This window comes from Thalia democratica, chromosome 8 (genome assembly GCF_965202585.1).
Source record: "Thalia democratica chromosome 8, ktThaDemo2.hap1.1, whole genome shotgun sequence".
Classification (NCBI taxonomy): domain Eukaryota; kingdom Metazoa; phylum Chordata; class Thaliacea; order Salpida; family Salpidae; genus Thalia; species Thalia democratica.
The window spans coordinates 38,184,289-38,208,740 of record NC_139172.1 but is presented as its reverse complement, the minus strand read 5'-3'; the positions used below and the strand labels follow the sequence as shown (position 1 = coordinate 38,208,740).

General features: G+C 24.7%; 1 protein-coding gene across 1 annotated transcript; it reads right to left on the bottom strand.

Moving 5' to 3' along the window:
* On the bottom strand, positions 1-21,089 carry LOC145843217 (solute carrier family 22 member 15-like). Its single transcript, XM_082950677.1, has 17 exons — positions 20,943-21,089; positions 20,476-20,585; positions 20,068-20,241; positions 19,690-19,793; positions 19,122-19,276; positions 18,209-18,398; positions 17,431-17,554; positions 17,061-17,167; positions 16,608-16,730; positions 15,980-16,080; positions 15,574-15,682; positions 14,328-14,427; positions 13,190-13,359; positions 9,910-9,967; positions 826-963; positions 316-510; positions 1-78 (listed from the first exon to the last, which is right to left on the bottom strand). The coding sequence occupies exons 1-17, from the start codon at positions 21,067-21,069 to the stop codon at positions 1-3; spliced, it is 2,163 nt and encodes a 720-aa protein (XP_082806803.1). The 5' UTR covers positions 21,070-21,089.
* Positions 21,090-24,452: the final 3,363 nt, after the last annotated feature.

Genomic DNA, 24,452 nt, shown 5'->3' with positions numbered 1-24,452 from the left:
TTAAGCTTCTTCAGGAAAATATTCGTTATCAACATAGAGGACGAAAAAGTTCAGATACTTGTTGTACTTGGAGAAAACCTGAAAATTAAGATTAAAAGTAAGTAGCGTAGATATTAAACCATCAAATACAGGTACAGTTTGTGGTGATATGTGATGACGTCATACTGAGGAACAAGATAAACTTAAAATTACCTTAAAAAACTTAAAATTTCTATATACTGCTTTATATAGAAAAATTCTCATGAAATCTATATATCTGAGTTAATTTAAAATGATTTAAGTTTATGACGTCATAATAAAAATATCCAAACTCACCAGAGCACGGTTGCTGAACTTCTGACTGCCGAAAACTCTCTTGTCCTTCAAGATGCTGGAATTTTTTTCCAGGTAGAAGGACATTGCTCGATTCTTATTCGATCCTTGGACGTAGTCTGGCTCGTCTATCAGCAGCACAGTGTAAACTTTGAAGGTATTTTTGAATTTGCTACCGGTTACTTGGATGTTAACAAACTGAAAAACAGCAAGATTAGTGAGAATATAACTAAATAAAGTACAATGATGGATACAATATTTAAAACTTAACTACCTGAAAAATTTAAAGTGGAGTAATATAACTGTGTTAACAATTTGAATTAATATTTTTTTAATAAATGTTTTGGTTATAGTATACATTATAAACTTAGACTACTTAAATCTTTTTGTATATTAAAAAATAATTTCAAACTTTCTGTAACTTAGCTGTTCTTACGAAAATATATTCTCTCACAAGACTAAATTACATGTAGTTATTATTAAGTATACAAGTTTTTTTATATTTGTATTTACAGTTGGCAATTTTTGCTTTCTTGATTGGTAAAACTGTTTGACTTTTTCTCCTGCAGATTCCAACCTACTTGTTATCAATACTCCTTGCTGAGTCAACACTTTAATGTTCAACTTTGTTTGTATTTTCAATTCGGGCGTCTGTTAATTTTCATTAGTATTAACTCTTAAAGTTTAAAAGTTCACTAGGAAAGTAGTTTATTAAAAACACTGTAAGTTTTATATCAATTAGAAAAAAAGTAAACAGTTATTTTAATAATCTACGCCTTGAATTTTTTAGAAAACTGTTTCAAAATGCATATTTATATATTTATTACTAAAATACAAAATTAATATGATATAACAGTTTTCATTTAATTTAAAGTTTATGATTTCGAAGAAATTGATAATCATTTTACATATACTTTTGTACATTTAGTTAAATAACATTTTTTTATTAATGAAAACGAGCGTTTTAAAATATACTCATTTTTTATTAATTTACTTTTCTATCATAGAATTATAAATATTAGTTTTCTTATAACATTATATTTTTTATAAATGAAAGTAGTAAAAACTTACCAATATTGCTGATGAAACTACAAAAACTGAACAGAAAGCAATCAAAAACAACTTCATTTTTATTATACGTTATTTCTGTTAAAGTATATAAAAAAAGTCTAAGTACGGTTTCTAAATAACTTAAAAACTATAGACTTATATTGTATTTTTTACAATTTAAAGGATGTTTTTACCGAAAGCTGGTTTTAAAAAACTTTTAAGAACTTTTCAAAACAAACAAACTATTAACATTTTTATGTTGCTAAATCATAAAGTAGTTTCATATAACTAGAATTAAGTTTCTAAAACTAATAGTAAATTTAAATAATTTGAATCTATAAACCACTTTTTTAAGTTTACTAGTTAGACACGAACAGTTTACCAAAAAAATATAAACCTTATTTTTTATTTAATTTCCGAAACTTTTGTTCGTAAGACGTGTTTTTCGATTATCATTAAATAAAACAAAACTTTATAAAATTTGTTTGCTAAAGCAAAATTGCAGATAAATTGACTACAGACTATTAAAAGTGTTTTATTTGGTGAATTCAAAATTACCGTAACTCTAAATGTTAATAGTTGTATAAAGTTCTATGCTAACTTGAAAACATAACTGATAACTAAAAAACTGCACTCTTTTTATACATAAAGCTATAACTAATAAGCATAGTAACGTTTGAAGTTATCATTGTGATAGAATAATACAAACATTAGAAAATGAAACTTTAAAAAGTTTTTGTTTGACACAAAAACATTGTTTATTATATCGATGAACCTAAAACAAGTTTGCTTTGACACAAATACACAGTGTATTATTAAATACAAGTAAATCAACGTTTTTTTTTCTTTGACGCAAATATGTTTTTTATTAACTTTTTATTCTAAAGAACTTTTCATATGCATTTTAAACTGGAAAATTAATCTATATTTATCAAAAATAAAATTTGTTTAAACTACTGTTCTTAAGAATTATTTAAATCTTTTTTATACTTACAAATAATATTTTATTCATTCGTTACTTATTGTACAATTATCTGTTTTCAATAACAAAAACATATTGTTCTATAGAATTTTTATAATCTATTTTATACTATACAATAAACTCTGATTCACAATTGTATCATAAAAAATTAGGTTCTATCGAACTTAGTAATATCTGCAATATAACTCAGATATTTTCAAAATTTTTTTTATTTTTGCTAAAAAACTAAAAAATAGAGTGATTGTTAAAACAATGTAAAGAAATCAATAATAAAGATTAAATTTCTAACTTATTTTTAAACAAAAAATGTTTAATTAGACAAAAAAAAAATATTGAGTTTCACTTATTTTAAAAATTAACTAAAGTCGAATTAAAAACTTTGTTTAAATATTTAATAATATTTAATTTATTAAAATACAACTTAAATTTAAAAACACGTAGTTTTACCGATTACCGACGGTGTTTTAATCGTAAACTAATTTAAAAATTTACTATAACTTTATATTTTGTTTTGTTTATTTAGAAAATTATGCAATCTTAATACATTTTGAAATAAAATTTTGGCCTTGACACAAAGATGTAATCATATAAACTAATAATCCAAAATAATTTTACATTAAATTCAATATTTTTAAGTCAAGTTTTAGAAAATTCCTTATACAGACAAAGTAAGAAAATCAATAAGGTAATTCTTTATATCTATACAAAAGGACTTTATGTGGAATAGGTACCTTACCGTTTTTATAAAAAGTCTTACGTTTTCCGTAACCAAATTTACTTATTTATTCTAAAACTACAGTCCTTTTTTTATCATTTCATACTTACAAATTTTAATCATTTAAAAACTTTTGAAATGGTTCCACTAATCATGATAACATTTTTTTTTGTCCGTTTGCTTTACTCGTTTATAATATATCATCTAGCTTTTTTAAACATTGTTTGATATAGATATTTTTGAGGTTTAAAACGTACGTTGTCGATTTCACTATGTTTGTTAAGTAATTTTATCTGTGTAAAACGTAGTTTATGCAACAAAAACTTCTTGTTTTAGGTAATAACTACATATCTACAATACTGTTTTCAAAATAATAAAATTAAAAATAAATATAGTTTTACACAGCTTCTACGATAGTTTAAAAAGTATTACAAAAAATGCAGCAGAGTTTTATATAAAAGTCTATCATGCAGCTAACATAAATACCTAAATAACTTGATATGTCTAGTTTACTCTCAAACTGAAATATTTATTAGTATTCAGCTTATGTATATTTCATTACAATATTTTTTTTACAAAAACAATGCTGGTAGTATTTGAAAAGTTTCTGAAAAAGTACATTTAGAGTAGAAATAAATACTTAAGATAAATGCTAAAGTTGTCAAGCCATTTGACTAAAGTTGTACACATACCTAATTTTTATTAACAGAAAAGTTTTTTTTTTATTAACTAGTTTTATAAGAGTTCGCACATTCAAAGCTTCCTAACGAGGTTATATCAAAAGTTTTTTCTGTAAACAAACTAACATAGTTAAATACGAGGAAATGTAACCAGTTTTAACAACTTACCAATTTTATATGTTATACAAGCAATAATAGCTTACTACATAAGTAGCTTTTTGAAGCAAAACAACAACAAAATAGTTAAGTCAAAAAACTTTTATTTAGTTTATGACAAAGTTATTTACTTTTCTCTATTTAGACTTGGAAGTCACAATTTTTACAAAATCGTTTTTATGAAATGAAGTTTCAGTCTAATTAGTTTTTAGGTAAAAGTTGTAAAACAGAAATGCGAATTTTTAAAATCTATTGAAAGACTTTAATGAAAGTAACTAGTTTTATATATCGTACGTTTATTTTTTTGGTGTTTTAGGTGTGTATGTTGATTAATGTTGTTTTACTTTTTTTTATAAGTAAACCATTTTTTTTAATGTTGTAGTACAATAGATTTCAAGTGAGAGTTGTTTATTTGATAAAAAAATATTTTTTTAACTTATAAGCTTATAATAACTACTTAGCAAAATTTGTGCTTAAGTAAAATAATTTTAAAGCAAAAATTATAATTTTTTTTACAAAAAAAATTCTTTTATCAACTATCTAAAAAACAATGTTAGAACTACTTTATCAAAAATACGTTACAAATTTAATTTATTTTCTGTCATACTGTCTTCTAATTTAATGTTTTGTATTTAGAGATTTAATAAATAACTATTTTAAATTAAAAAATAACGAAGATTTCTAAGCGTCTAGATAGATTGTTTAGATCAAAAGAGTAAATTTTTTTTTACCTAAATTTTACCTACATTTATAGTTAGCTCATTTTTGATGTTTATACACATATACAAACAGGTTCAGTGAGTTTTTGTTTGAAATAAATAACTTTATTAAATATTAATTACAAGATATAGGAATATTTAGAAACTTACTTTTTAAAATTTAGTTCCACAGCAGTACTAATTTCTTTTAGATAAGGAAGTTGTATGCTGATACATAAATATTAAGTTTTTTGTTCGGAAAAATTTTATCGTGATGTAAAGCTTAGTTTTTTAACGTACACGTTTTTTCAGACAAACAAAAAAACTTTTTTTGCATTTTGTAAATTTGTATTTGTACTTATAATATTTAAAATTGGAAAAAATCACCGGTTTGATAAAAATATAATATGTACAGTAACAGAAAATCAGTTTTTCTAATGTTTGCAGTTTTTCTGTTACTTTCTACAGTAACTGAAGGTTTGTTTTCACTTTTATTTATTATTAAAACAAGTATCAAAGTATTAAATATACTACCATTATAAAATGTTTAGCTTTTAAAGCTTTATAGTTTTATATGTTAGTTGACTTTACGTCAAAAAATATATATGTATACATATATGTGTATATATTTAAACACACTCAGTTTTGTTTTCACATTTCACTTTACTTTTTCCAGGTTGTTCTGTTTGGTATTCGTGTACGATTCATGAGGAGGACATTATAACAAACATTTCTGAAGCTCTAAAATTTAAAATGCACGGATGAGAACTTATTATTTCGTTAACTTCAATACTAAGTAGTGTATAAATAAAAAGTAAATACATTTTAACTCTAATTCTTCTTTTATTTACTAAATATTTTAAAATTACATAATTTTACCTTAGTTTTTTTCTATAGTTGATCATAAATAGTTTCAAACTATAAAAACTGAAATAAAAACAGTTTAAGCTTTTAGTTTTCTTTCAAAAATAACTTTTAAAAATGTTTAAAACTTTATGCACGAATTACAAACAACACTAACGAACATGAATCGTTTTATTATAGGGTTTAAGAAACTCGTTACAAAACAATTTTTTTTTCTTAAATAATACATTAGTTAAAGAGAAAAAAATTTTTGTACACTTTTAAGCTTGTAACCACCGTTGATATTTTTATTATTATAGATTTTTTATTTAGAAGCTTTTTATACTAATGTTTTGTAAATGTGCGGTGTATGAGCATTAACAATTTTTATCATACAAGTAAAACTAATTTGAATATAAATGTTGGTGTATTTTATTCTTTTTGATTTTTAAATATGTTTTCAAAGGCGTGGTAGCAAATGAAAAGTTCTACTTAAATTAGTTTAAAACCTTAAAAATATATATAGTTTATTGTCAACTATGAAGTTTTAATTACATTTCTATATAATATGTCTTTAACAAAATGTTAAAAGGTACCCTTAGTGTGCGACCGAAAGGTTGTTTTGTGCACCGTGTCCTAGGACACAAAATGTTGAGCTATTTTATTTTGTCGATCAATAAGCAATAATTAATTAAAGCATTTATGTGATAAATTTAAACACAGTTGCAAAGCAATGATCAAATAAATCAAACAAAAATACCTAACTAAAAACTAAAAGTGTATCTTAAAAATAAAACGATTTTATTTTTCGTAGTGCAGCTTTTATGTTATGAAATTTTTTCTTTTTTCATAGAAATTGAAAATTAGGTACGCTCTACTGGTAAAATATAAAGTTACTGAACATAAGTATTAATAAAATCCAAAGTTATATAGTTTTGACTTTCTAAAACAAACTTTGAAATATTAACTTACAAAAAGCTTACAGAGCAAAAATATTAAAGTAATTTGTTGATTCGTCAAACTAAGACTAGCGTTTTTGTTATTTTTAGTACTTTAAACATTTATCCAATTAAACGATAAGGAATTAGGACTGTATATCTTTTATTAAAGCTTCTTAAACTCTTCTTACCCTCATTTTATGTGTATATTTTTATATGGTTCATTAAGAAAAAGTATATAACCAGTAAATAAATGGGAAAAAATAAGTTATATAAAAAAAGTATATCGTTTTAATTTTTAACCTATAAAAATATTTAAACTTTATAAACAAACTCAATCTATTTAAACGAAAAATTGTATGTTCTTTTAAAAAATATGTTTTTAAAGGAATATAAAACTTGAAAGAAATTAATACTTTAATCTTAGATACTTTATAATGTGAAATGAAAGAAAAATATTTCATTTTTTTATTAATAATTTACTTGTATTAAATGCATTTTTTTTGTAGATTTTTAACTATGCTTATGTTCTATTTAATGAAGTTATTCATAAAAACGTATCTTTAATTATAGATAGTGTTGTTTATTATTTCACCTGCATGCAGCTTAACTTCTCATGTGTAATTTAAATACGAAACAAAAGTGTATTTTTCTAATTTGTAAATTTGTAGGTGCGGAGTCAAACGTTTTAAAAAAAAATGATAAGTTTAAAGTCTAAATAGTTGAACAATTCTAATCTTTCAATAACTAGCTTATTTAAAATGGTTTAAATTTCTTACAAGTCATAAAAGTAAAACAAGTTTTATAACAATTTTAAAATACAGATACCTTTAAGATTAATATCAAGCCAAATTTGTATTTACTTAATGTTAATTGATTTTATACAGATCATTTAGTTTGATATTTTTGTTTTTAATAAAATTTCTAACTTAAAAGAAAAAAAAACACAGTTTATTTTTTATAAATATATAAGCTAAATGATAAATTCCTAATAGCTAAAATTTAAACTTAAACATTAGTTTTCAAGTGGAATACTTTAGAGCTAAAAAATTTATATTCAGGACTTACAATTTATTGTAAAATACTAACACTATAAACGTTTTATTATATAATTATAGACATCTAAAATTAAAGTATTAAATTTAGTTTAAAGTTTAAATCTTAAGATACAGTGAAAGTAGTTATATAAGTAGAACATACTAAGTTTCAATATCTTTTTTTAATTCTCTTGACATTGAAAATTTATTTATCAAAGGTGCGATAGCTGAGCTATAGTTTTAGAAAACCATAACTAACAAAAACTATAGTTAAATCATTTAAAGCTGATCAGTGAAAGTTTTCTAGAAATTAATATTTTCTAAATAAGTAAAGTAATTGAATATTTTCTGTTAAATATAAATAAACACTATAAATAACAATTAAGGGTTGAAACCAAAGTACACCATTTAAAAATCTCATTTGATTAATGTAGTTAGATCTAAGTATCGAAAAAACAAGACTAAAAGCAGTTTTAACATTTTTTAAACATATATAAAACATAAAAACAGCAAAACATAAAGAAAAATTTAGCCGTTTTTTTTTTTTTTGAAAATGTTTTAATTAAACGAAAGGATTAGTTAAACAAAAGCGTGTATTTGTTCATTTTTTCACTGACAGTATAAGTAATATTGTATTTCTAAAATAATTTTGTTTTTACAGACTATAAAGAACTGTTAGTTTTATTTTTGACTTCATTGCAAAATTATATTTAAGTTATACGATCTTGGTATATTTTTGAAAAAGTAAAGTTATTTTTGTTAATTAACTAATATATAATTTATAAATTAATATCATTTAGTAAATCAAGTCGCTTAAAAAGACTTTTACACATACCTAACTTTATTAAAAGTAAAATAATTTGTTTACATTAAATTTGCATAATAAAGTCTTGAAAGAATAAATATGTTATTTTTCTCTTGTAGTTGAGACCTCTTTGATTTTTTTTTTAAATTAAAACATATAATAATAAAATAATTTAATACGAAAAGCACACTTAATTTATAACAGCAGTTAGATAAGTTCATAGCGAAAAAAAACAACAACTTTCTTCCGTAAACAGGCTAACATATTTTTAAACGCGGAAATGTAAGCAATTATACAATCTTAAGAAAATTTTCTATGTTGTTAAATAGTTTTGTACTTACTATATAAGCAGTTGTCGAAGCATAATAAAATCAAAACAGTTTAGTCAGACGGAAGAGTATAATAAGAATATTTACTAATACTTACTGAATGAGTTTTTTATTAAAACATTTTAGCTTAGAATAATGATGATTTCAGTTTTATAAAGTTTTATTATTCAGCTTTTTGAACAAAAGTTGTACAATATTGTAGTATAATTTTATAAGTAACTAAGGGGTTTTAATTTAAATACTCTATACCTTAATATTAACTATAACTTAAAGCCATATTATACATAGAAGAAAAAGCTTTGGCTTTTTAGCTTATGTAAAACACTGAAAAAATATAAACAGTTCGTAAAAAATACAAGACTTTTTTTATAGCTTATAACTTCATACCTATTACTTTGACAAATTAATAACTATTCTAAAAAATCTAACTTGATCCACTATAATTTTGTAAATAAAATGAGTAATAAAAGTTGTAGGAAAAAAACAAACAAAAATAAACAAAAGTACTTTATCAGAACGGTTAGGAAGTTTGTTTTAAACGTTTGATGATAAAATAACAGATATATAGTTTTTACATTTTTCTTTAAATCAAACACTGGTCTTAATTTATAAAACATTGTTACTCTGAGAAAATAATTTGGTTTCTGAAAATAAATTATACACTTTGTCAAGTTTGTGTTTCGTTCCTTGATAATTAGTAGTATTAATAAAAGAACTTAAGAATTCTGAATTATTAACGTTTTTTTTTAGTTTTACATGTCTTAAATATTCGAGGATACTAAACTACTTTTTCCTACTTATGGAGCATGTTTCTTAAAAATAGTTTTTAAACTATAAAATTTGTAGTTGAGAAATTCTTTAAATACAAGACACAGTTTATTGTTTTCCTTTTTGTTAAACGTAAAAATTTAAAAAGTTTGGTAAAAACCTAACCTCGATTAAGTAATTACCTATTTTGTTTGTTTAGATAATGAAAATAATCTTATTATGGACACGTTGTTTTAAATATATAACAAATTTTTTTTTTACAATAAAATTTTAAACTTTCTGTTCGACATTTTAATATTATAAACTTTCTTAGGTTTAGTATTAATCGAGTATGTTGAGTAATTATTTATCATCTGTTCTTCTAATGTCGGCTTTTATACTGATGTTTTAAGCTTAACTGAGGGTTTGTTTTACTTGAATTTACTTTCATGTCAACAGTTTTTATCTTTATCTAAGAAAATTATTTTTAAGCTTACCACTTTTTATTACCAAAACATAATGGTATTGTCATTTGCTATTTATAGTTATTATTTTCAGTAGTCATCAACAAATTGATAAATTTTAACATTTAATTTCTTTTTTTAGGTTGCACTAACGTGGTTTTTGGGTGTCCTCTTGTCGATTACATCCCTGACGACAAGCTTCCTGAAGCTCCTGAAAAATAAAACCATTTTGTTATTTATTTAAACATTAGTTAGTCTATTAATACATAATAAATGAAGTTTAACTTCAACACTAGTTTGTATTACTTATTCGTTTGCATTAATTGAACTTGGTACACTTTTGTTAATTATTTAACTATATTTAGTTTAAAAGAGTTAAGTCCTATTGATAAATTTTAATTTTTTTATTTAGTTTTTGTTTGGAAAATCTTTTAAAGTCAATAAATACGTAAAATACATTTAACACTAACAAATTTGAACGGTGGTTTTAAGTGTTTGGAAAAAATCTTTACAGACTAGTAAATGACAAATAGTTCAAACCGAAAAATGTGTTTTATAATTAAGCCATTATTGAAGTTTTAAGTATCGTTACTATAAATACTAAATTTTATATTCTGAATAAATTTTTGAAACTTTTAAAGTTACTACACATCAGGGTTTCCCAAGTCGAGCGATTTTGACTATCGATGGCGCAAAAAATAACCAAGTAGATAAGTAGCTAGGACCAAGTTGATTAAAATAGGCGCGGGATATAATAAAGTGTGCAAATATTTATTGCCGCGGAGGCAATTGTGAAATTAAGTTTGGGATAATTTCCTGTACACTTATGAGCAATAAAAACTTCAAAATTTCTAATGTAAACCTGTTGAATGAACACTTTTTAGAGAGTATGATAGCAAATTGTTTATTCTAGTAAAACTCTTAAAAGTTAAAAAATAGATCAGTTAGTTTTCAACTGTAAAGTTTAATTTAGATTTGTATTAAATAGTTATAATGGTTTTCGTATGGTTTACTGAAACTTTTACATTAAAAATGCCAATAAATCAAAAAACTGTTTAAAGTATTGCTTTTTTTAAAAAAAAATATGAGTTTATTAGTGTTTAACTCAAGTATAGTTTAAAAAATAAGAGCATTAATTAAAGTATTTGTAATTTAAAACCTAGTTTTTAACTGGTTCTTGTTTTGAATACTAAAAAAATATATATTTGTAGAAACTAAGGAGAGATAGACACTACATAAGTTTCATAAAACAGCTTACTAATTTTTCATTTAAATTTAGTATCTATACAAAAAATTATGATGAATCAAATGATAAGAAAGTTTAAGTCAAAATCTTAAAAACAGTTTTTACTGTATTAAATATATTAAACGACATTTAAATAATAATTTTTCTATAAGAAAGTCTTTTAATAATAAACATTTTGGCAAGTAATCTTTTTTTTTCTATTTTATTTTAATCTTTAATATACATAAATAAATGCATCACTACATAGTCTAGTAAACAATAAAACTTTTTGTATAACTTTTTTTATACTTATATATTCAGCAAAATGTATTTTATGAAAAACGAATTAATATTTGGTGTTAATTTAAGTCTTTTGTTTTTTATTATAGTATTTAAACTTTTTTACTTGAATACTAAAGTATTTTACGTTTTACCTAATTTATTCTAGCATTTATAGTTAGTGAGTACAGCATAGACATTTTTTTCATAATTTAATTATTGTGAAAAAGCACAAAAGGTATATATATATTCGTATATATACTACAATTCAATTCTACTTTCAATCCAAACTTTTAAATATACTTATTTTATTTTAAGATAAATAAAAGTAGGTTTACTACTAATTAACAGTAAAACAAAATAAAAATGTTTCTAGAAATTAAAAATAAATAATATCAATTAAATTGAAAACCTTAGTGAACACACGTTTTAATGAAAACTTAATTAAGTTTAAAAAAAAAGAATAGTATTTTTAGTTAAACAACATCAAAAATAAATAATCATTTTTTTTCTTAAAATGTTAAGTTGGAGCATTATTATATTTTATTGAACGATAAAAAAGCGCTTAAAAAGTGTGGACTAAAGACCTTGTATACAAAGAAACCCTTCGGTTATCGAGTCGTACACCACATGCTTATAAAATTTCTTACGAGCTATTACAAATAGTTTAATTTTCATCTAAATATTTAAATCTTTAGTAGTAAAACATTCAATTAAACGAAATGAAAGAAGATTAAGACATATTCAGGTGCTAAGTGATAGATTAAAAATAGCAAAACAGTCTTTAAGGGTATAACCATAATAAAAAAATTCAAACTTTAAAAGTTAAAAACTGCTGTTTTTATGTTCATATGAATAAGATGACTGAATAAAAGTATTTTTCTAGATCTGAGGCAACAGAAGTTAGACAAAAAAGTGCAAAATATGTTTAGCTTTTATTTACCTACAAATAGCTACTAAATGTTTGAAAAACACCATAACATATGGTAATATAAGAAAAAGCACTTAAGTTAAAAGTTTTAAGTTCAAAGCAAGAACTAATACTTGTTATATTTAATAATATAATTTAGAGTAGATGAGCTATCTAAATAGCATTTCATAATACTAGTGAACCATTTTTTCGTACCGTTGCATTTCAGCCACGTCTTTTGATCTGTAAAGATATTTCATGTCTTAAAACTTTAACTACTAGAGTTTTTAATCTTAACGCTAAAAAGTAATTTTTGTTGTGACCTTATAACTTTAAATATCAATAAAATCTTAAGTTAAGTTTGGTGTTGTATACTTAATGTACTACAACTCATACTTAGATATTTACTCTTATAGCGAAAAGAGTAAATACTAAATTTTAATGTTTTAAGTTCTAGTGTGTTTTAAATATTATCATCAAAAACATATTTTAGTATATGCACTTTAAACTTAAGAAAACATTGATTAAATATACATAAATTATAAAGGTATAAAAGTTTATTTATATCATTTTTAGCTGTGCGGAGGTAAGCTATATATTTTAGAAGTACATTTAAACATACTAAAACTTAGACCGATTTTGACATACAATTTAGTATTTTACTTGAAATTAGCAAAAAAAAAATAGTAGTGAATTAAAACATATAAAATATATAAACTCATGTTGTAAACAATAGAAACCGTAAAGTATTTTTTCAAAAGCAAAAAGAAAACATTATGTATTGGTAAAAACTGACATCATAACTTATATTTTTTTTCCAGACTTTTGGTGTTATATATGTGTAAGTTATTGTTTCTAATTAAAAAAAATGCTTTAAACACAAACATATTGTTTGTTGACTTTGCATATTAAAATGTAAGTTCATAAACTAAAGTTTTGCAAATATTTTACCTTTAAAACTACTTTGAAAAAGTAACTACACTAGTAAAATAAAACAGCTCAAATAAAAATCAGTTTACTTATGTTGCAGTCTTCCCCCAAAGAAAACTCTCCAGAACTTGGAGTTGTTAAAATGATCCACGTAAGAAGTCTCCGCCTCACAGAAAGACATCTTCAGACTCTTGTTCAGGGTTTCTGGGAAGTTAAAGTTGATCACTGCCGCCACCAACGTTATGACTCCGAAAATTGTCTGTAAAATATTCAGTGTATAGTTTAAATGTTTTAAGTTTAGTTAAAATTGTTAAAATTAAAATAGACAAACTATTAGTTAACTGTAAACTAATAAGTTAAAGTATATTTCAAATTGACTTAGATTAAAACTCTCATTATGAATATATTATAGTAAAAATATATTTTTAAGAAGTCTTTTTACTTTTTTATTTAGAATAAAATCAGTTGTGGATAAGACGTTGAAAGGTATCCGTGATATGCAAATCGACAACTAAAAGTTTTTCGTGCACCAGGTTATACGACCAAATAGTTTGAGCGTCCCTCTTTTGTCGTTCAATAAAACCTAGTAACAACAATAAATACTCTTGAAACCGTACGTATCTTAGAGTTAGACACCTGGTACAGATTTTAGTCAGCATTTTGAAATATCAAAAGATGCTTTTTTCTCGAAAACTATGTTCAAAACATAATTTACTTATTTCAAGTGTTGTCACAGCAGCATATAACAAGTTTGACCTAATTTAATATCAATTAAGGTGCAGTGATGCCAGGTTTTTTTTAAATTTACACATGTATGTTAAAGACGTGTAGTCTTAGGTGATTAAATTCTGGCAACTTTGCTAAGGAGCAGAGTAAATGCTTATGTTTTAATGCCAAGCGTTTGTTTGTTTTTAACTTGTGTGGCTTTAAACTGACCGTAATATAAGGAGATTTTGTTAAGGAGACCTATTTTTTTAAATTTTGATTTTAACAACTAATGATTAAGACACATTTAAACATAGTTGTATCAACAACTAACAATTTTTATCAATAAAACATCAACTATGAGATGTGCAATACTTTATTACTATGATAGCAAAAATACTATTCGGTGGAACTCACTAAAAAAATTTCATAGCCAAAAGTAACAGTTGTGACCTACTTTAAAGTTTCATAATAAAAACAACAGGTGTAAACTACTTTAAGATTGTCATAACAACAACTAACAGGTGTGACCCAGGGTACGGCTTTCTGTGCTTGGACGGTCCACGGTGAAATGATGCTGCCGATTCTAGCCGCCATCGAGGCAAGTCCCAGTGCAGTGGTCCTGTTTTGAATATAAACATAAAACATTAAACATTTGTACATTATTCTTTTAGGTGCTGTTTTTATTTAAGATTTGTTATGTTGATTTATATGTAAAATTGGGATGCATTGATTGTTTGCAAATAAACCGGTTGTCCTACGCAGATTTAAATTACTCACCAAAATGTTTATTATGTAATCGGAAAAGCTGTAGCTCCCGCTTATCCTCGATTACATCAACATAGTTTTAAAATTAAAATAATTGTACAGTACTTCTAAGTTAGATTTTTTAACTACTAATCAATTAACTTATTATTAAGTCGCGGGCCGGCAATTCCTGTTCGACGAACTTTAGTTTATTGATACCGGTGCTAAATCGAACTGCCATTAAGTAATGAATTAACTTAGTCTAGGTATGTAATATATAAGTAAAACTACAATACTTGATCAGGTTACCGCTATTAGTGGAAAGCAAATAACCGGTAATAAGTTAATCGAATTAACACTTATCCACTAAAACAGTTTTGATGCCAAACATTTCAATCAATCGAATTCAATTAAGTTCGTTATAAGTGCTGGCAACTATGCAGTACAGATTTAGACTTGAAGATTACAAAGTGATATATTGGCAATGACGCTTAAGTATTTATATTTAATCGTTTAATTTAGATCATTCATTATATTCTATTTATGTTTTTTATTGGTATTTTAATGAGACTTTGCTTTAGTAATAACTTCATTTAAGACCTAAATTGAATTTCTAACAGCAGAACATTGAAACAAAGAAATTTTTAGTACAAATTTAAAGTATTAAAGAGTACTTAAGTCACCTACATTAACTAAAATAAAAATACCATTAATATTTAGCTCCAGACAACAAAAACTGTTATAATAATAAAAAAATGATATCAAAACTTATTTGACCGAAAAGTTCTAATTCTAATTAAAAGTCGACAGTTAAACGTTATTTTGAATGTCTAACGTTTTATTAGTTCTTTTACTAACTATATGTGTCATTTTTAGTGTCAACACTCGAGTACTTTTAAAAATCAACAAAACTACTACGATTTCAAAAGCATGTAAGATAGTTGCTAAGATAACTTAAACCGCTTCGATAATAATACGACACATTTAACAATAACAAAATAAATTGTATAAACAAACAAACCTCCCGCAGGTAGGAAAGAGTTCCATGGTTTGCAAGAACAATGTGTTGAATGCAGCACTCGCGCCAAATCTACCGATCATCGCTAAAACCATTGCTATTAGTTTTGATGCTGAAAATTTAAAGTATTGACTTCAGTTTCAGTTTAAATACGATTTTTTTTATAAGTGTTATAGTAACTTACTTTCATTCTCGCGAGTAGATTTCATCATGTGAAATTAAAACAAATATAAGTTGTTTCAAACTTAAATTTAAGCTTAAAGAAAATTGTTAATTTTAGCATAAAAAATGTTGTAAAACCGGAACTTGAATTATACAGATTTAATGACGCAATAATGACTTAATTTATTTAAGACTTTTGAAATTATTTAATAAAATAGGAAGTAGAATTGTACATAAAAAAACCTACTTTCAGGGTTACCACCACCGAAGCTGATAACAACAGTTGATGAAAGACAAGTGAAAGAAGATAGAAGCATGTTCACGAAAACAAACTTTCTACTACCGATTCTGTTGAGTAACATACAAAATAAATATTAGAACAAAACATGGTAATAAATACAAGCTTTCTAATGCCAACTCTGTTGAGTAGTATATAGTGTCAACTTCTATCAATAAAAACAAAAGCATGTACAATAAGCAAATTGTCTGCTAATTTATACTTTGATCAGAGTTCAATAAACACTTGTCATTTTTGAATACATATATATATATATATACCAGATAAATACAAATTTATAAAACCCATTACGAATCATACAAGACATTTAAATAAAATTAAGATTTTTTTTGCTTCACTAAATCACTTTTTGTATGTTTTATTTTTATTACGTAACTGTGCAAGGATAAACGATTATGTTTGTTAAGTTTAGTAGAAAAAAACTAAGCATTGTAGTTAAATTTTAATAAGATTACTCAACTAATTTGTTTTATAAACAAAATTGTCAGACTTTAATTGTATATATATAAACTGATAATGATGTATTAGTACTACAATGTGTTGCCTTGTGCAATTCAAAAGTAATATCAAAACAAACCTGGCACAAACGAACAGAGACAGAACGCACGACAAGAACTCCATGATGCCACCCATCAGGTTGCTCAGGTAAATGTTGATGCCGAGGTTACCACTGTTCAGTATAAGACCAAAGTACACCAAACTGTAAAATTAATGTTTTCTACTACCAAGGTTGTAAAAGCATATTTTGTAACACGCAGAGTGCTAAACATTTTTATGCAGAAAGCACACTGTGTGTGTTTTTTTACAAATGTAAAACATTGATTAATATTTCGAAGTTATCAATTATTTTTAAGCATACTTAGTATGGGAGAGTCAGAAAGTTCTTTTTGCTTAAAGCAGTTCATTTTTAAGTTATATCAACTACCCGCTTGCTGTAGCTAAAGCGTTTCCTAGTACAACTAAATATATTTTATCTAAATTTTAAACAAAATAAGAGTTTACAAAATTAAAAAAAAAATGTTATTTTCACCTAATAGACATCCAAACAGACATGTTACAAAAAAGCAGTATTCTCGAGCAGCGGTTTTTAAGAAATCCCTTCAAGATTTCAGAAGCAGAAGGCGAACTTTCCACTTCCTAGTAATAATAATTATGTTTAAAATTTTCGAGTTTCAATGACTAAATTTTATTGCTATAAATAAAGCAACATTTTACTTTGTTTAACTTTCGCTTTGTATCTAGTTCATAATAACTATACAGATAAGTATCATAGTTTAGATTAGATAAAAAACTACATTTCAAGTTGTTTTTACAGCCCAATTTTGGTAAAAGAATCAAAAAGTTTGAAAGTAAAACCCTGTTCACAAGTAATTTCCTCAGTTGAATTACAATCTACTTACTTCTTTCAAACTGTCGCTTAACACACTTTCCCACGCCACCATGTCAAATTTGGCGCCATTTTTGTGGGCCATCTTCTTCAACACTTCCTCTGATTCATCGTACAACCCTTTTGAGTAAAGCCACCTGAATATTTTATCTTACATTTTTATTGTGCAACACTTATGTTAAATAGCCAAATAAGTACTCTATTTAGCTTGTTTAATATACAATTCATTGAGTTATTATATACCATTTTTGAATATATCAAGCTAAAAATTTCTTTTGTTACTTCTAACTTGCAAATGTTACTTTGAACATTTTCAATACAAACATGTTTGCTTTATCGTTTACTTGACTTTTATAGTTAAATCATATTAGATATTTTCAATATAGTGTATATGTTAACATTAAAATATCAAAAACTCTTTGAAAAAATTATTAAACGTTTTTCTTAGATATAAAAGCTTATTACCTTGATAGTATTAAATTAATATATGTTTAAACAAAGCAACTCAAAAAAACTTATCATAACATGTTTTAATGTAGAACTAAACAGGCTTTAGTATAAGAAATTCTCTTTTTACTAAATTGATAAATTATTTATCGTTCTACTTCTCAGATACTACTTTGTTTTTCATTCTAAACAAACATGTTTTTTTTAACGAGCATAACTTAAAGAAGCAAAAAATAGTTATAGTTTTACTTATTCTTTAAGTTAATAAAATTTTACCGAAATGATAATAAGTAACTATTAGTACTTTTTTTTTTCAAACGTACACATTTACTTCAACTCAATACCTTGGAGATCTGGGAAGGAAGAAGGATATCAGTATGCTGGTTACGAACGGAAACGAGATGGCGATCTGAACTTGTCGCCACCCGTTGCAGTAGAGAGCAATCAGGGATAACACGCAGCATCCAACACCGAATATCGCGTTGCACATCAGACCGCTGGTAGGCCTCCATGATCTCCGTGATATTTCCAATCCTAAATGTACGTTTGATAGTATTATCATTTTGTAGTGTTTTTTTAATGATTTTAGACTAGTCAGAACAAGATTAACTATTTGGTATAGTTCTTATTGACCTCAATATATAAAAAAAAAATTTTAATGATAGTGTATTGAACAATTAATTGTTTCTTATGGTTTTTAGAGATTACTTTTTTTTTTTTGTACATTTAGTTTCCTATGTAAAAATTTAGTAATTTGTTTATAAAACGAATTTTCTTAAATTAATTTATAGTTTTACTTTTAATCGTTTAATTTTATATTAAGTCAGTTATTTTTTCAACTTGATACAACTAATGTTATCAGTATAACGTTCAAAAGTTTATTTTGGTTTAAGAACTTTTTACAATCGTTCATCAAAAGTTTATAAACAAAAAATGTACATTTAACTTCTAGTTAATCACTTTTTAGTTACTGAAGTAATATTAGTGTATTTACAGCAACATACAATAAAAAATTACCATTATTATTTACTTTATAATAAAATAATTGTTGTACAATAATAGCATAAACGTGCAACAACACTTTTACTTCACACACAACGTAAAAGTTTATAAATAATGGTATTCATTATAAATGTAAGTGCTAAAGACACTCATTAGTCGAAAAGACATAAAATTCAATTTCCTGTTGTTTAATTTTTATTTGAAAATCGAGTTTGTTCGCTTAAATATCACTACGAAAATAATATTCAAACTTACCATACACAATGGAAGCGAGAGTGCTCTGATAGAAGAAGACGACCTGAAGTGTTCTCAGCGCAGCGAACATGTAAATATTTGTTGAGAATGAAATGAGCACACCCAGTATCAACCCCCCTATAGCTCCTCCCCTGTATGTGAACACTCTTCCTAACCTGTGAAATAATCATTGAATGATTTATAAAGTAATACGGTTGTATTGATTGATTGATCATACGTATGTATGTTATAGATAAAAATTGTTAACAAAAAAAAATTTGCAACTTAAACAATTTAGCAACAGTATAATTAGTTTTTTATTGTACATGAACACCCTTCCTGATCTGAATAATAATCTCTAGTGTAGATTTGTACAATTTTATGGTACTTTCACTAACTTAGCAGTAAAAAATTTATAGTACTGTAGTAATTTAAGTAAAGTACTTTATTAGAACTTGATATAGACAATAGTGATCAGTTAGATTATATCTGTTAGAACTCATTCATACATGTATATAAATTTTACCATATTAGCTAAATAAACTTACATACTATATACTTTTAAATATCAAAACAATTACTTGTTAACCTGTCTGAAATAAGGCCACCAATTGCTGCTCCAAAGAAAAAGCCAAGAAAGAACAAAGAAGTGGACAAAGTTGCAAAATATTCTTTGTCACAAACTAAATCCCACTACCAAGTAGTTCAGTATATAAATGTATGAATGTTTCGTGTTTGAATAAAGCTAAAACTTGAACTTGACAGTTAACATTATAAAAAGCTATTTTCAGCGTAATTTACAAAATATTTTTTAACATAAAAATTTGTAAACAGAAAATAAAGAAAGAAAATTCACACTAAAAATTTTTTTTTATACAAAATGCTTACATTCTTTAATTCTTATGATGTTTGGTGTACTCATTTAACTAATTTAGTATTTCTCAAACAAAAAAAAAATTTAACCAACCTCCGTGACAATAGTTTCAGGGTAAAACGATCTGTCGTAAACGTAACTGTCTTGACAGTGACTTTCTTCGTAATCAGTTGTGTTTATGACGTCATATATGCAACTTTCGCGAGTCACGTTTGAATTATTGCAAGTGTCAAAGTCAAACTTTCTTAACTTGCATCTTTCTAATTTCTGTAAAAAGCCAACTTAGAAGTTAACAGCTTTATTTGGTTAAGTTGCTTAAATACTTAACAACTTTAAAAACAGACTTACTTTTTAAGTCTTTCGAAAACATTTTAAGCTTCATTTTAAAACCTTTCTAACTGAAAAACCAAGTTTTCGGCAGTATGTTAAAAATCTCAGTTTGTGTTTTAAATACTTTTTTAGCCTAGTTAATGCTCATAACAAGCTTATCTACAAACTAACACCATCAAGCGTTGGGACGAACAGCTTTAATATTTCTTCTTCTGTAAAGTTTAATTTTTGAGTTGAGTCGTCGACACCGTTGATAAAGCATCTTGAGTCGGGTACACCGGCTAAAATTAAAAGTATTATTTAAAAAAAAAAGTATAAACTTAAAAATTTTGTATTTGGCACACAAGTTTGACAAAGAAGTAAAATAAGTAGTTATTTAAAGATTGCAAACTTATTTGACCTAGAGTTTTTGTATGAACTCGGGAGTTTTAAGCATTTGTTTATTTCTTTACTGTGTTTAGGCTCAAAATGTGTTAGTTTTAACAAATAATTAATTTTTCATAATCTATCTATAAGAAAACTTTTTGATTAACAATCCAAATAAAGTTCGAACTTAACTTATTAGTCATTAATTTTAGACTTTTATGTTTAAAAATACACTAAATATTACCTTTTTTTTACGTTTTATCAAAACTTACCAGTAAAAATAGATGCAATAATGTTCATAGAACTGACGAAGTTTGCGTACAGAGTCAGACACAGCAGGAATCCCTGATACCTTCCGTTTCCTGAAACTTTCTCTATTATTTCTTCCAAGCTTTTCATTTTGTGATTTTATTATTGAAAAAACTGTATAAACGTAATAAGTTTAGTACGTTTACTTAATTAAACTTATAAAAAGTGTATACTTTGTATGAAATTCAGTCTAAGACTGGTAAACATTAATTGTTTTTGTTTTGATTCAACAATAAACATACATCTTAAGTTTTTTTTTTTAATTTTATTCGAATAAATTAAGTTTACAAGTTAAAAAGCTATTTAGAACTCTTTGATAAAATGAAGTTAAGTCAAGTAGTAACTGAAAACTTGTAAAATAAACATTTGTTTGAATTGTAACTAGCGTTTTTACTTTCAAACATAAAATATTTCGGTGCATTAACTTGAAATTACTAAAAAAACTTAACTAAATTTTTATCAACAAACTAGTATCAAACGAAATAAGAGCTTTACTTATGCAACATTATTGCCAATACACTGCGCACCAACTAACAACTTGTCTAATTAAACACAAAAGCCTCTACTACGAACCTCAGCTGTCATTAACTGAGGTATGTGGTAAGTTAGTGCTAAGCTGTGACGTAATAATGCAACTAGTTGGCAGCTAGGCGGTTTCAGTACAAGTGGTTTTAAATATTTAGTAATTTAGCATTTTGATATAAACTTGTTTCCTTTTTAATATATTCTAACAAAAAACAATGTTTAATCAAACTATTGTTTATTATCTGTTTTAAAGGTTTTTATTTAGCTTTTCACTGTTTTGTGAAAAAATGATATGTTTAGTCCAATTGTGATAAAAAATTAATGTTTTGTGTCTTTATACATCCCATTCCCATAAGTGTTAAACACTTCTTTTTAAACAAATTAATTGTCTAATTAAAAACTTTTAATTGTTTTTTTAAATTGGTTTGCAAAAACAACTAGTTTTAAAACAAGTTTCTAGTATGAGTATAGCATATCTTAACTAATAATTTTTAATACTAACTTATAAGTTTAACTATTATTTTGAAAATATAAAGCACTTTTTTCTTTTAATAAATATCTTAAAAGATAAAGTTTTAGTGCTGTAGTCCTCAATTGTTTACTACAATTTCTTTATACTTACTATAGCAAAAGCTTCGTAAAATATAACAAATAATAAAAAATTTAAACTATCACCTCTATATTTTTCTAGCTTATGCAATTTTCTAAACAACCTTAACTAAGTTTTAGTTAATCTTGAATTTTAAACTAAGTTTGCAAGTATACATTTACAATTTGTTTTATTTCCTGTTACACTTGAAAATGTGTGTGGTCAAAGTCCACACACATTTGATTTTATAGCATTATCTCTTACACAAGTTTTAACTAATTTTATCAATGTATACTTTTCATATTTAAAGAAGTATTTATTATTTTAATTTTTTTTTTCCCAGTTACTATAATGTTAAGTAAAACACTAAAATCAAATTGGTTGGGATATATAGTTTTCCATCTATCGCATATACCAACTTAGCAATTCTTTTTGTATTATATCTAGCTTAATTGACACACTTATGATTTTATTAGTCGTAAAATCCAAAATTTGCTTTAATAAATAACAAAAAATTTAAATTAATAAAATATTTTTTATTTTATTAAGTAAAATAGTCACATTGTCAGTTATGATAACTTAAATATTAAAAAAAATGTAATAATTTTCCTTTTTTATTATGTTAAATTTCAAATATCAGACTTAATTGATAGCTTCTATTCAGTTTAGCATTTGTAGTATGAATTTAAAAATAGTAAAGTAGACCTATACAGCTTAAAATACTTTAAAAAACTGAAAAGTAGAAAACGTTGTTTTTAAACTTTGAACAATATAATTTTTAATAGTAACAAAAAACATTTAAGTTTTACTTTGTACAAAATTTTAAATTTGATATACTAGGTGCTTCTCAAAGTGTACACGGAATTAAAGTTATAGTATTGTTATAAATATTAGTATAATTTCTTCACTGCAGAGTACAATGATGTCTGCACAAGATTTTAGTTTTGCGTAAAAAATAAACTAGTAGTAACTAATATATGAAGTTTTTAAGAAAAAAATATAGTTAAACTTAAACTTAAATTGTAAAATTAAAACCCAAAAATACCCTGTTTATCTTTTGTAAAACTAGTTTCTTTGTATTTTTTATAAAAGCTTCTTTTTTTTCATGTACCTTTTGAAAACTAGCTCGCATACTTTGTTAATTTTTTATTAAAATCACAATACAAAATTTGTTTTGTATTGATTTTTGTATTCAAATTCTCTCAAAAACTAACGCAGTAATACTTTCTTTTAACATTTGACCAATGCTAAAATCATTACTTTTATTTAAACAGCAAATTAAATTTAAAGCTAAATAAACATGTTTCACTAGTTTGCAGCAGTGTAATTTTTTTATAATAAAGATTTAGCACAACAAATTAAACTAATAATTGTTGAAAATACTTTTTATCAATGCTTGAATTTGTTAAGTATTTCATATAAGTTAATACTTATACGGTAAACTGGTTTTAATTTAACTAGTACACACTTATTATAGTTTATTACGTATTATATTGTTTATTGAACCAAAAAAAAAATAGCGCTCAAACATTTCGTCCAAGGACTTGGTGTAAGAAAAAAAACTTTCGGTTATCGAGTCATACACCAGGATACAGTTTAAATTCATGTCCTGGACATATATATAATCTAGCTATTGTATTTAGTATGCATAATTAGGAACCAGACTAAATAAAAATAAAATGAAATATTCCATCTTGTTCTATTTTATTTTATGTATGTTGATGCTCAAATTGTGTTGTTATTAACTAATTTATAGTTATTTTTTGCCTGAAAACGGATTTTTCCCAAAAAAAAAATATTTTTTAGTTAAACCGATTTGAGTATTTAACTATAATCTAAAGAATCTATTGGTTACTTTTAATATGTATAATAACTAATTTTCTTTTTTAATTTACTCGTGTTAAATAATTTTTTTAAAAGATTATTTACAATACGGCAAAACATTTTATAGGTTATCTAAAATTTAGTACAAAATATTAAACAGTGCAACTTACATTGATTTCCCTTATAACTAAAATATAAACAAAAAAGTGTATAAAAAACATTATATAAATCTTACTTTTGCAACAACATAGAGAAGTAAAATTTACTTTAAATCAGAAACCATAAAAAGTAAATATGCCAGTAAAGATAAGCTTGCCTACAGAATAAGAGCACTATAAGAAGTTTACCTTTTTAAAGTTAAAAAGGTTAATGCAAAAAGTTCTGCTGAGTTTGTTTTTATCAATAGATTTAATTAAAACCAACTCCATCTAAAAAGTTTTATCTTTTACAAATGCATAAAATCGACTTAAATATAACTGTTAGATTTATATTTTTACTTCATTTACTATGTTACATAGTAAAAATTTATAAGGAT

Coding starts and splice junctions, on each gene's coding strand:
- LOC145843217 (XM_082950677.1), bottom strand. CDS start 21,069: ATGAAAAGCTTGGAAGAAATAATAGAGAAAGTTTCAGGAAACGGAAGG. Junction 19,794..20,067: donor CTGAAACTATTGTCACGGAG/GTTGGTTAAATT, acceptor ACTACTTGGTAG/TGGGATTTAGTTTGTGACAA. Junction 17,555..18,208: donor TTCCTTCCCAGATCTCCAAG/GTATTGAGTTGA, acceptor TAAAATATTCAG/GTGGCTTTACTCAAAAGGGT.